Raw genomic sequence first — 12,794 nt, forward strand, 5'->3', positions numbered from 1 at the left:
TCGTGTGGGAGGCAATGGGAAAAAATCCTTGGGTGAGGATTTTTTTTTTTTTAAAGAAGCAACAGCAGGGAAGAGATAAAGGCATGGCTCTGGAGTCAGCCTCTCCCACGTCTGAACCCCAGCTTTGCCTTTTTCTGGTTATGTGAGCTCAGGCACATTTACTGATCTCAGTTTTCCCATCTATGTATTGGGGGCATGGGCACCTACCTCAGGGGGTTGCTGTGGGGCGCCAGTGAGGTAACCCTGCATATCTGGGGCCCAGCCGAGTGCCCAGCCCTTTCTATGAGAATTCTTGGAGCCCAGGGACGGAGGGGCCATGCCTGGATTAGGGGGAGGCCTAGACTAGGGATCAGGAGCAAGGGGGTCTCTGGGCCTTGGCCCTGAGTGGGAAGCAGCTGGTCTCTGTGCCGCTGGAATCGCTGGCTTGGTGTGAGAGAGTCCTTACAGTTTGGGGTGTCTCCTTCTGGCTCCTGTCCCACCCCCATACCTTCTTTCCTGCGTCCCGTAAGACCCTCCCCCGGTCCCTCGCAGCCCAGCAGACGAGCTGGCACTTTCAAAGGCCCGTCACTTCTGACAAAAAGAGCAGCAGGGAGACAATTATGGAAATAAAAATGGCACGAAGTGGTCGTTTCCAAAGTCCGGGTTTCTGGTCTGACACCGTGGCCTACATAAATGGCACATTGATTTTTTAAACAAAAGATAAATGAGAGGAAAGATGTATCATGGGGGGCATCGCCCGTGGACTGCTAAGTGCTGATGGAGGGAGCTGTGGACGGAGCGGCCCTGTGACCCTGTGACCTGGCTGCGTCCCTGCCAGAGGCACCCTGACGCAGTGAGCCAGGCGGGGCTCTCGGCCCTGGCCTCTGTTCTCGCTCTCTCTCTGTGTGTCTTTTCTGTCCCTCCTTCCTGTCTCACACCTTTTTCCTGCCCCTACTGTGTGCAGGCATGTGACAAAGCAGCTCTGCCCTCAAGGATGCTTCCCGTTTGGTTGGGGAGGCAGATCTGTAAGTGAATAAGCGCCCAAAAGCCAGTTGGTGGACTGCGAGTATTGGCTTCACCTGGCCAACCGCCCACGCACCCACAGTTCTGTCTTCCCTGAACCTTTATTTAAAAAAAGCCTGGGGTCCGGAAACCTGTTTTTTGTTGTTGTTGTTTTTTTGTTTGTTTTTTTTTTTTTTGGTTATTTGTTCTGTAAATAAGCCTGCAGGTAATTTTATTGCATTTCCAGGTTTGGGAACTTGGACTTTAAAGGGTCACGAGTTTGTGGTCCAAGTATGTGGAGGGCCCTGTGGGGACACAAAGGGGAGCATCAAGGAAGGCTTCATGGAGGAGGTGATCATTGCGTTGACTCTTGACAGTTGAGTGTGTAGCATCTAGGTGATGGGGGATTTGTATGAGTGGGGTGGGTGGGGGCTCCACAGCATGAAGGAACACCACGGGCAAAGGACGGAAGTAGGAAACAGCCCCTTTCAGGAACAAGAGTGGGAAAGTGGATGGAGGTGGTGGTGGAGCTGGGCGCAAGCCGCTCCGCGTACAGCCCACCCCAGCTGGGCAGTGCCTCCATGAGCTCTGTAGGGCTTTGTGGAACCAAGCGGAGAGCCCAGCCAGGCTGGGCAGGTTGTCGCAGATGTGAGTGGGTCTCTCTGGGCTCCGAGGCCAGATCTGCAGTCTGCACAGGAAAGTTAAACGTTTTATCTTTTCCAACCTGAACTGTCAACCCCTTCTCATGGTCAGTGAAAGCAATGCTGCTGACGGCCTCTTGGTCCTCCAGCAAGAATTGGGGTGGCTGAGCCCGGCTGCCAGGAACATCACAGTGAAGTCCTGACAGCTCGCAGGCAGCGGTGGTTTTAGATGATCCCTTGGGGGCTCCCAGAGTCTGTCAGACATCGGAAGACAGAGTCTCTCTTTCCCTGACCCATTCATGCTGACCCAGAGCTTGGTTATGACTACTAAATAATTTAATAGATTGGTTAGCATAGTGCCTGGTGCATAGTAAGTGCTCAATAGCGTTAGCTATTGCCTGGCTGGTGTGGCTCAGCGTTTGAGTGTGGACCCATGAGCCAAGAGGTCAGTGGTTGGATTCTGGTCAGGGAACATGCCCAGGTTGCGAACTTGATCCCCAGTAGGGGGCGTGAAGGAGGCAGTCGATCATGATGTTTCTCTCTCATCCATGTTTCTATCTCTCTACCCTTCTCCCTTCCTCTCTCTCTAAAAATAAATAAAAACATATTAAAAAAATAATGTTAGCTATTATGATGTTTTTATTCACTCATTTATTTACTCTCTTACTCTTTCATTTACCCACTTATTCATTCATTCATCCATCCACTCCAATTCACTCATTAATTCAGCGCCAATTCATTACACATCTGCTCTTTGTCTATGCTGGGCTTAGCTGCGCCCAAACCCCTCCTGTGATTCAACTTAGGTCAACATAAGTCCGGAATTCAGACACACTCCTGTTTACCTGTGCACTGATGCCTTCAATGACAGCAGTGCCGCTCACCCAAACAGTGACAGCAGACGGCCCCTTGGTGACCCCTTTAGCCTTCAACCACACTTGAGCATCTCTCTCCCAAATGGCCTAACGGTGCTGAGTGACTCAACACTGGCACCAACTGTTACTGAGCCCCAACTAGATGCCCTGGGCGAGTCTAGAGCCCACAGACAGCCATAGCTGGTGCAATGCTGAAGACGAAGAGACCTGCTTCTTCAAGGTGGCACTGAGAAATCAGAGCCACACGTATTTATTGATTTAATCATTTATTTGTATATCTCTCAGACTTCCAAGACTTAGAAAAAAGAATGATAACACTAAAGGTATTGGTAAAGTGTCAAAGGAGTGACTCCTGCAGGAACTCAGAGAAGGGAAAGAACTCAGGGGGTGGGAGTCAGGGTGGGCTTCCTGGAGGAGGAGTCCATTAGGTGAGGAGAATGCCCTGAACAAGGACACAGCAGAGCAGCTGAGAGAGGTGGGGTAGCCTGGGGCTGGAGCAGGCCGGCTCCCCTAGTCGGGGAAGAGCAGGAAGCCAGAGAAGACGCTGTCAGAGCCCACGGTGCCCACCATGCCGTTGTAGTCATTGACCCGCAGCCACACCTGCGCGCCCTCCTGCAGCCGCAGCAGCACACCGCCTGAGCTGACCTGCTTGCTGTTGGACATGTGGTCACAGAAGGAGGTCATCTGGACTTCGTTGCGGTACAGCTGCACGCACAGGTTGGCCGTCTGGGACGTGTGGTGGACGAAGTAGTAAAGGCCGGGGACTTTGCAGGTGAACTTGCCGGTGCTGGTGTTATAGTCGCCCTGTGGGTTAGTGATGACCGTGTTGAACTTGACCAGGCTGTTGGACGCCGGGTGCTCTGCTGTCTGCCGTGTGACGGTGAACACTGACTGGTGCTTCTGCTTGTATCTGCCCTCCTCTCCCGGCTCCCCGTTGGGTCCCATGATGCCGGGAGTCCCAGGAAGCCCTGAGGCTCCCATGGGGCCATTTTTCCCAGGAAAGCCAGGTGTGCCGGCTTCTCCCTTCTGACCCTTGGGTCCTCGTGTCCCAGGAATAGCTGGGATTCCTGGGGAGAGAGCAGGTGGGAAGTGAGGGGGCGGGGGACAGGGAGAAGGGACCCTGGGGCTGTCCTCCAGGGACACACTCCTGGGGTTTGGTCTCTGAAACCTCCTTCCCCAGATGTACTGTCCACCTGGGAGCAGGGCGCAGGGAGGAAGGGGGACGGTCAGAGGGGAGGGAGACCCTGTTTCAAGCCCTGCCCCCTCCCACAGACCTGCCTTGTGAACTGGGTTAAGGCACCTGCCTCTGGGCCTCAGTGTCCTCATTTGTGCTGGAAAGAGTAGGACTCGCCAGCTCAGGAGGCATCCAGGGCAAGATCTCAGAGTGTCAGAGGCCACGACTGTCAGCCCACGGACAGCAAGTGGCCTCAGAGACCTTCTGTTTGGCCTGCACAATGTTTTCTAAAACTTTTTATTTAGAGCCTGAATCAACAAGTTCCGGCCGCACCAAAAGGTCTAGGTCCTTAGTTTTTCTTGACAAAAAATAAGAAGCTTGGTCACGGGCAGATTTTCTGGAAAGCTCAGGAAGCCTGCTTCAGGCCCCATTTACTGGCGTTGGCCCCTTCAAGGCCCTTTGTCTAGTTTTATATTTGTAATTTTTTCAACATTTTATGTTGAAATAATTATAGATTCACAGGAAGTTGTAAAAAAAAATAAAAAGACAGGAAGGTCCCATATGCCCTTCACCTAGCTTTCCCCAGTGGCACATCTTGCATAACTAAAGTACAACATCAAACCGGGAAATCGACCTTCGTGTGATCCACATAGCTCCGCTTTTCCATGTGCTGTGTGTGTGTGTGTGTGTGTGTGTGTGTGTGTGTGTGTAGTTCTAGTACAATTCTGCAGCATGTGTAGATTTGGGTAGCACCCCTCCCTGCAATCGAATGTATCCCTAACTTTGTATTATTTTTCTTAAGGAGGGCCTTCGCCATTTTATAAGCTGCAGAGCCCTACAAAACCGGTATCTATTCCTCAGGCCAGCTTAGTACGTGGGAACCACCGGACGGAGCCAAAGGGAATCTGCCCCTTTAAGGGGGCTGCCTTCTCCAGCTCCCCCAGCCCCACTCAGCCCACTTCAGCCCCTGGTTCACCTTCCCTCGTGTTGAAGATGAGGACGTTGAGGCCAGTGGCTCGCCCAAGGCCACGTAGCTGGTACGAGGCGGAGTTTAGACTCAAAGTCAAGTTTGGCTGAGTTGCAGTCAGAATGTCTGATTCTTGCTTATTACCGCCCTGATCATCTGTGCCCCTGTGAGATTCTTCTCCCTTGTCCAAACCATGCTCATCCTCTAGGGCCTGATGCCAGTCTCTTCTTCCAGGAGGCCCTCCCTGACCACCCTTGCCTGCCCCCATGGCTGCTTCCTCCTCTGGCTTCCTCCCAAGAGTGGGTGTCTGTGCAAACCCATTTGTGACAGATCCTCTATGACTTGTGAGCTTTTTAGGTCCCAGGGTTAGGAGTGGGGGCTCAGGACCCAACAGACCTGGGCTTTAGGCTGTGTGACCCTGGGCAGGTGACCTCCCCTCCCTGAGCCTCTTTTGCCCGGTTGAGATAAGGGCATAATGGGACGGATGCCACCGAGCTACTGGAAGAGTGGGATGGGAAGGATGCAGGTGCCAGGCGCCTCACAGCAAGTTCTCAGTAAATGTCAGGTCCTTGCGATGGCTGAGCAGGGCTGTGTCTCAGCTTTTGAGATGTCTTCCAGCGGCTGATTGGGAGGGGCAGGACTCAGCAGGGGGCAGGGGGCAGAGAGGCGGGGGAGGGTAGCAGTTAAGGGAATGGCCTTTGGAGCTGGACAGGATCTACTGTGTGACTTCAGGCAGGTCACTCAGTCTCTCTGAACCTCACTCAGCTTTGACATTTCTAAAACGGGAGTAAACCACTCCTTCAAAGGATTTTGGCCTCAGTTTTCTCGTTTCCAAAAGAGTTAACAATTTTACCTGCTGTATTTGCCTGGCACAAGTAGGAGGTCAAAAATTGGTAGCCCTCAGGCACCCTGGGCAGTAAGGTGGCCAGAGAGACAGGCTCCCCCAAAATGGCCCACCTGGGATCCTCATTCAGCTCACCCCCAATTGCAGACTTCCTTCTGGAATGTTGGTAACATTCCACCCCATTGCCAGGCGGGAAGCTGACAGTGAGGAAATTGTAAGGACATTCCTCTCCACTGCCCCCATCCCCCCAACCTCTGCCTCCCAGTCACCTCTACCCAGCCCCACCCCAGCCTCACACGTGCCACCTCCAGACACACTCAAGTTCCCAGATAGGCACCTACTTTCAAACGAGGACCAAAGACTCCAGTCTCACCCAATGCCAGCCCCCCTCGTGTCCTCAGCCCCCTTCGCTCATGGAGCTTGCCCTGTGAATCTCCAGCAGGAGGTTCTATGACTGTGGCCCTGACTCCTCTCTCCCCTCCCCGCCAACTACCCAGATCCTAGGGAGCACAGAGTTCTGATGAAAACAATGACAGCAGCAGCAGTACCTACCATAGCCTGCACTTATCCAGTGCTTACCATGTGCTTGGTGCTATTTTATATTTAAATGTAAGCATCACAGCATCCCTGTGCAGGAGGCACTACCACCTCCCCATTTTACAGATGAGGAAACAGAGGCACTGGCTGTTAAGTAAGTAACTTGCACAAGTTCACACAGTAGGGATTTGAACTCGGTTCATCTGTGCACTGTCTTCATTCACTGTGTGGATCCCCAGGGGTCCATGTTGCAGGGCAAGAAGTGAAGGGTTGTAACAAAACAGTAGCCTAGCATTTTAGAATTTGCCAACGGTTTTCACATAGATCCTGTCCTGTGACCCTCCCTGCTGCCTGTGGGGCAGGCGCTCGTCTCCTCTCCCTGCTGTCAGGTGGGGACTCTGGGGGGGGTGGGGGGGGGTCTTGAGGTCTGGGCCCTGAGGACAGAGGGGCTATATCTTCTGTGAGAGCTGGGCTCTGCCCTGGGAGCAGGTGCGGCAGGAGGGACCACACTCTTTGCCATCAAGTTGCCGTCCTTTCCCCACTCCACCCCCTGCCCCTAACCCTTAGGCGACCCCTTCCCGCCAGGCCAGCTGACTCACCTGGTTCACCCTTGGGCCCTTGCAGTCCGTCATGCCCATCCTTCCCGGGGGCCCCGGGCAGGCCTGGCATTCCGGGGATCCCGTAGCATTCTGTGGCAGCCAGGCCCCCAAGTGGCAGTGCCAGAAGGAGCAGCAGCAGGTTTAGTCCAAGGGGGAGCCAGATGCTGGCGCCTCTGTCCATCCTGGGGAAGGAGCTGAATGGCGAAACTCGGTTGGCTCGCCAGCCCCTCACCCACCCTCCTCACCCTCTCACTCCGGGGCTCACCCCTCTCCGCCCTCAGGAACCTCCCTCCCGTCCCGGGGCCCCTCACCCTTGGGACCACCTGATGGACGAACAGTGGGGTTGCTTCTTTGAGCTGAGTGAGGATGGGGACCATCCTCCCTCACAAATCAGGCTGTCCCCGGGGCCATGCCTCAGGAAGGGGGTGGGGAAAAAGCTACCCGCTGCCCTCACCTGGACAGCGTCCTGCTCACCTGGGGCAGGAGGCTTCTGGTCTGGTCACTGAGATGCCCTCCGATCTGCTTCCCCTCTCCCAGGCAGGAGGACACCGTGTCGGAGTGGACAGAGCGAGGAGGGCCTGGAGCGGACTGGGCGGCCCCCTCCTCCCCCCCTCCCCCCCGTCCCACATCCCCTTTCCCATATTTTTCCCTGACTCAGTACTTTCTTTTTTTTGGGTGCTGAGCCAGGCTGACCACAGTGACACCCTGTGCCCTCCACCCCGGTCATGAGTGTCTGAAACGAGGAAATGTCCACCGCCCCGGATCCTGGGAAGGGTGTGTGTGTGTCTGTGTCTGTAAACACAGCCTCCTGGGCAGACTTCCCCTCCCGTCAAGTTAAGCCCAAGCCATGTCCGTCCCCACTTGTGGCATTTGCTGTGCCTGAGGCTCAGCTGTTTCACACGTCCCAGGAGGAAGTCATAACCCCCCTGCGGCTGAGGAAACTGGGGCTCAGGGAGGTGCGAGCCTTGGCCCAAAGTCACGGAGCGAGTGGTTTCTGGGGGTCCAAAGCCTTGCTCTCACCCCTCTGCTTAGCTGCCCCCAGAAACAATCCTCATATGTCCTGGTCAAGTGGCAGGCCTTATTCTAGAAAGTTCCATACGCCCCTCTTCCCTATGATAGTTGGGGGGTGGACACCCGGATGGGCCAACTTTGAGGGCAGGCAGCCTGCCGTGTTGGACAGAGTCCTCTGGCCACAGACACAGCGGCTTCTGGGTCTCCTTCCAGCCATGCCCCCCCTTTCCCTGAGGCCTTCAGCAAGCCGCTGACCCCACCCAGGCCTCAGCCTCCTGTCTGTGTATTGGGTGGTGGGGAGGCCGCGGCTTGGCATGGTGGCACCTCTTCCTTTGCCCGGGCCCCTGATGACCTCACCTTTCCTGCCAGCACCACTTCTTCACCTCCTTCCCCAGCACCCCTGCCTTTGGTCTTGGAGCCTATGATGGCTGGTGAGGGGTTGCCCATGGGGTCCGGCTGGCAGAACTGAGCGAGGCCCCCTCCTCTCTTTCGCTACGCCTCACACAAGAGTCAGGGAGGAAGGAGGAGTCGGGCTGCAGAGGGTCCAAGCCTGACCCACTCCTGCCCCCTATGCCACCCTCGAGGTGTTGGTTCCTCCTCTGTAAATGGGGGGTTCCACTAGCTCCGCGCAGGGTAGTGGTGAGGACTGTCTGATAGGTGTGCCCACGATACTTAGCCCTGCGCTGGGCATGAGCAGGGGTTCAGAGCCCTGCACTTGTCTTCCCAGGTGACTCTCAGGGCCTCAGTTTCCCCCTCTGTTCCTCCAAACTCTGGCACAAGGCTGCAGAGGGGGGACGGGAGTGGAGATGTAAGTGCATCTGACCCTGGGCGTCTGGGGCGGAATGATGGATGACAACTGAGCGCCCATCTTCTTCACCTCATTGGCACCTGGGTCTGGTTTGTCCAGCAGATGGCAGCCTCGGCCCGTGCTCAGCCTTCCCGGCCCTGCCCGCCTGGTCCAGCTGCGTTCCTTCCTTCCAGAGGTGGGTAGGTATGGGTGGCATTCAGGGTAAGGAGCAGCCCGCAGCCACTGTTTCTATAGCCTGGTCTCCTGGCCACTTACGCCCCGCCCCCTCCCCGCCGCTGACATTTCCTTTGGGGCCACTGCAATGAGAGAGGCCTCCCCTTTGGGGTCAGGCAGAGCTGGTTGAGATCTGGGCCCTGCCACTCTCTGGCAGTGTGACCTTGAGTCCAAGTCTCCCTTCTCTGAGCCTGTGTCCTCAGCGATTTTGCTGGGATTAAGTGCATCAATGGCTATGAAATGTCCAGCACATAGTAGGTGCTCAAAGACCTGTTTCTTTTCCCTGTCTGTGGGTGGGTATGTTCCAGGGGCAGGGGGCCTGCTGGGGCAGAGTGGGGACCCAATGAGGGGCTGAGGGCCTCTGGAGTTCATCACTGCCCCGGGGGCACAGGGGGTCACCCTCTTCTTCCTGACTCCCAAAGGCTGTTGGTGGGCAGCCCCAGGGGAGGGTCCCGACTGTTGGAGGCGGGGGTCGGGGGTTGGGCGTACGTGAGGACTCTGAGGCTGCTGTGTGTCAGTGGATGGGAGAGACGGTCCCTGTGAGGTGTCAGCACGCGTGGAGGTCAATGTGTGAGCAAACGCTGGCATTTCTAAGGCACATGCGTGTTGGAGTGGAGGATGTGTCCATCTGCATGTCAGGGGTGTGTCTGGACACTCATCTTAAGGTGTGTGTGTAAGAGTACTTCTGATGGTGTACAGGGAGCACTCAGGTGTCTGAGGCAGGGGTGTGTGGGTATGACGGCACCTGTATCCCCAGGTATGAAGGCATAGCTCATGGGGACGTCCAGGGGTGTACACAGGTGTGTCTGAGAAAGTGGGTGTGTACTGAGGGAGGGGATCATGTGTCCCCGCTTCAGCGAGGAGTGGACAAGTCTTGATCTAGGAATGTGGGTCCCTGTGCATCTCAAGGGAGGTGGACATGGGTGGTGTGGTAAGGGGTGTGTGTAGCGTGGTGTGTGTGGTGTGTATGCATGCCTGATGTGTTTGTGTGTGTACGTGTGTGTGCATACATGCAGCACAAAGATAAAACCGCTCCCTCTGGGAGGATGCGCAAGGCACTGGACGTTTTCAGGGCTGCACTTCTGGTCTCCTTATTCTCCTCACATACAAAGGCCACGCTGGGGTGTCTTGCTCCCGAGCAGCTCCCGGACCGCCAAGTGGGAATGAGCCACAGACATTCCAGATCCACTGTCCTCCCCCTTCCTGGCCCCCACAGCTGCCAGGGTGAAGGCCAGGGCTGGGCTCAGGAAACTGCCTTTGGAGAGGACTGCGGGTGCCCTGGGGCCAGTTGCTCCCCCTCTCTGAGCCCTGCCCCAGCCTTTCTGGGTCAGGTTGAAAGCACTGTCATTGTCAGTGTGTGGCTGTGCCGGCTGACGAGGGTCATGGTTACACACACAGGTGTGGGCACTCGTAAGACCTGGAGTCGAATCCCAGCTCCTCCCCTTGAACACTGACCTGGGCTTGGTGTCTGGCCCCAACTCCCAGCCTCAGTTTTATTATCTGTAAAATAGCGTCATAATACCCACGTCAGAGCTCGATTGTAAAGATTATACAACGTGTAATGATAGCTAAAACCTATGTAGCCTTCACGATGAACCAGGCTCTGCACTGCAATTTTCAAATATTAAATCATTGAATCTTCCAACAACCCTTTGAGGTGGGTGCTATTATTCTTCCCACTTTACAGACTAGAAAACTGAGGCTCACTGAAGTTACATAACATGCACGCGATTGGACAACTAGTACCCGGTGGCCCCAGGATTTGAACCCAGGCCGCTGAGGCTCCCAGGACCTGCCAGATACACACTGTAAAATACTGAGCATGGGCCTGCCTTGTAAGCCCTCAACAGCTGCCATTCTTATGCCTCCCTCCCAATGCCCAGGGTAGCAACTGAGCCTCACGCCAGCAGACAGGGACACAGGTATTTATTCCAGGAAGAGTTCTAAGACATGCTCTCCCTCCAGCTAAAACAACAGCGCCCCCGCTTTACAGAGCAGAGCATAGAACCGGAGAGGCGGGGCGAGTGGGCGGGGGTTGCACAGCAGGAAGCAGGTGAGGCCGAGGTGGGGGGGGGCCCTCCCTGGTTCAGGTGGAAGGGAAGATGAGGAAGCCGCTGAAGACGCTGTCGGCCTCGGGACCCTGGTAAATGCGGCCCTTGACCGGGTCTTTTTCGATCCAGACCTGGTCTCCGTCCTGGAGCTGGAGCACCGTGCCCCCCGACACCACCTGGAAGGTGCCCCTGCTGTTGGCGTCACAGAAGCCCACGGAGCTCTGGGTCAGGCCCCTCCTGGAGGACATGATGGACAGGCAGATGTCCCACTTGGACACCACCTGGAAGGTGAAGTAGTAGTAGCCGGGCACGGCGCAGACGAACCGGCCCGAGTGGCTCTGGTACCGGCCCTCCTCGTTGGTGATGACCGTGTCGAAGATGACCACGTTGCCGCCCGTCGGCGGGTTCCGCCTCACGGCCGAGAAGGCCGGCCGCGGCTGGGCGTTGATGTTTCCCGGGTTGCCTTTGATGCCCTTCAATCCTGGGGCGCCGGGGTTACCCAGGGGGCCGCTAGGTCCTGGGTAGCCCATTTTGCCAGGGATTCCAGGGGGCCCAGGGTCCCCCTGGTCTCCTTTAAGACCTCGGATGCCTGTCCGGATGCCGGGGGCCCCTGTGGGGGGAAGGCCAGATTGGCAGTGAGAGTCCAGTTCTGCCCACCCTCAGGCAGATGGCTGGGACCCCGAAAGGCTGTGGGACAGCGGGTAGGGGAGCGCCCGGGCCTTCAAGACATTGATTCTGACCGGCTCCGTGACCCTGGGCTCCTCAACCTCTCTGAGCCTCAGCTTCTTCCTCTCTAACATGGAGAGAAGTGGGAACAGGCACTTTTCACAGATTCTGGGGAAAGCAGGACGCTGGCTCCTCTACGTGCTCTGCCCACGGACCTCACTCCACACCTCACAGGCCACTGACCCCGACCCCTTCTGTGTCAGGGACCCCACAAACTGTTACAAACGTCGCTGTAGCTCTCGCTGGCCTGCTGTGCACTGGGAGGCTCGGGGCCTGTAGGAGACTTTCCTTTCCCATCTGGTCACATCCTCTCCCCCTTTCCTTCACCCCCAGCGTTTCCCTTGAATCTGAGAGTTTCTGAAGCCCAAACAGGTTGAGGAGGGGGGAGCAGGGGTGGGGGGAGGAGCAGGTGGAAAACGGAGAGCTGCCATCAATTGATCCCTCCCTCTGTGCCCAGTGGGGTTGGTTCTCTATCTTCCAGATGAGGCCACTGGGTCTCAGAGAGGGTCACACAGCAAAACGAGGGCTCCCGAGTCTAAACCTGAGTCAGGGCACTGGTCATCCCGGTAACTGAACAGGGGCTGAGGCCTGGGCCTGCTTTGGGACCGTTCGTATTCACTGCTGCAGCGGCCCATTCCCCAGAGGAGGACGGCCAGGCCACAGAGGCCCCAAGCCGTAAAGAGGACATGGAGAGGCCTGGGCGCTGGGGACATGGTCCGGGGAGAGGGCCAGGCCCTCCTCAGACCTCAGGACCCAGTACAGGCTGGAGGAGCTTTATGTGGGGGCCCAGGTGGGCTCCTGCTTTTGGAATCACCCCCAAACCTCCACTCTGGAGCCCAGGCCAGGCAAAGGGATGGGGGGCTGGGGTCCAGGGGGAGGGACTTACCTGGCTCCCCTTGTTCCCCCTTGAGGCCAGGCCGCCCGGGTCGGCCGGGTTTTCCTGCAACCCCGTCCCTCCCATCCGGTGCTCGGCACACGTTCTGGGTCACCGTAGAGGCCAAGGACATGGCCAGCACGCCAACCACGAGCCAGCCCCATGGGGCTTCCATGTTCCCCTGTAGAGACACGGCAGGGCCTGGGCAGGCTGGACATCACGCACTCACATACACCCGACTCACACAGAGTCCCCCCGCCCCCCCCCCACACAGGGATATGTCCACACCCCACCACCACCCATGCACACCTCCCTGCTTGAGGGGCTTCTATGTCCACCCTCCATCCAGCTCCAGGGAACCCAAGCCTTTATATAGAACCACAAACACACAGATACACACATGCAACTGAGCACGCCCGTGTGGTCACACGCTCAGACACACAAACAGCCTCTCACTCACACACGGCTGGATGCACGAACTGACACCCATCCC

General features: G+C 56.7%; 2 protein-coding genes across 4 annotated transcripts; both read right to left on the reverse strand.

The window, feature by feature from the left end:
* Window positions 1-2,746: 2,746 nt before the first annotated feature.
* C1QC (complement C1q C chain) lies at window positions 2,747-7,262 on the reverse strand. Of its 3 annotated transcripts, none has more exons than XM_059690882.1 (3): window positions 7,093-7,262; window positions 6,619-6,800; window positions 2,747-3,564 (listed from the first exon to the last, which is right to left on the reverse strand). In XM_059690882.1, the coding sequence occupies exons 1-3, from the start codon at window positions 7,257-7,259 to the stop codon at window positions 3,008-3,010; spliced, it is 906 nt and encodes a 301-aa protein (XP_059546865.1). In that variant the 5' UTR covers window positions 7,260-7,262; the 3' UTR covers window positions 2,747-3,007. The 3 variants fall into 3 exon arrangements, with proteins under 3 accessions (XP_059546865.1, XP_059546864.1, XP_059546866.1); XM_059690881.1 differs by having other exon boundaries at window positions 6,619-6,812; XM_059690883.1 differs by having other exon boundaries at window positions 7,073-7,220.
* A 3,297-nt stretch (window positions 7,263-10,559) lies between these two features.
* On the reverse strand, window positions 10,560-12,502 carry C1QA (complement C1q A chain). The gene is made up of 2 exons (XM_059690884.1): window positions 12,314-12,502; window positions 10,560-11,311 (listed from the first exon to the last, which is right to left on the reverse strand). Exons 1-2 carry the CDS (start codon window positions 12,474-12,476, stop codon window positions 10,737-10,739), a joined length of 738 nt encoding a protein of 245 aa, XP_059546867.1. The 5' UTR covers window positions 12,477-12,502; the 3' UTR covers window positions 10,560-10,736.
* Between the last annotated feature and the right edge of the window lie 292 nt (window positions 12,503-12,794).

Source organism: Myotis daubentonii, chromosome 3 (genome assembly GCF_963259705.1).
Source record: "Myotis daubentonii chromosome 3, mMyoDau2.1, whole genome shotgun sequence".
Taxonomy (NCBI): Eukaryota; Metazoa; Chordata; class Mammalia; order Chiroptera; family Vespertilionidae; genus Myotis; species Myotis daubentonii.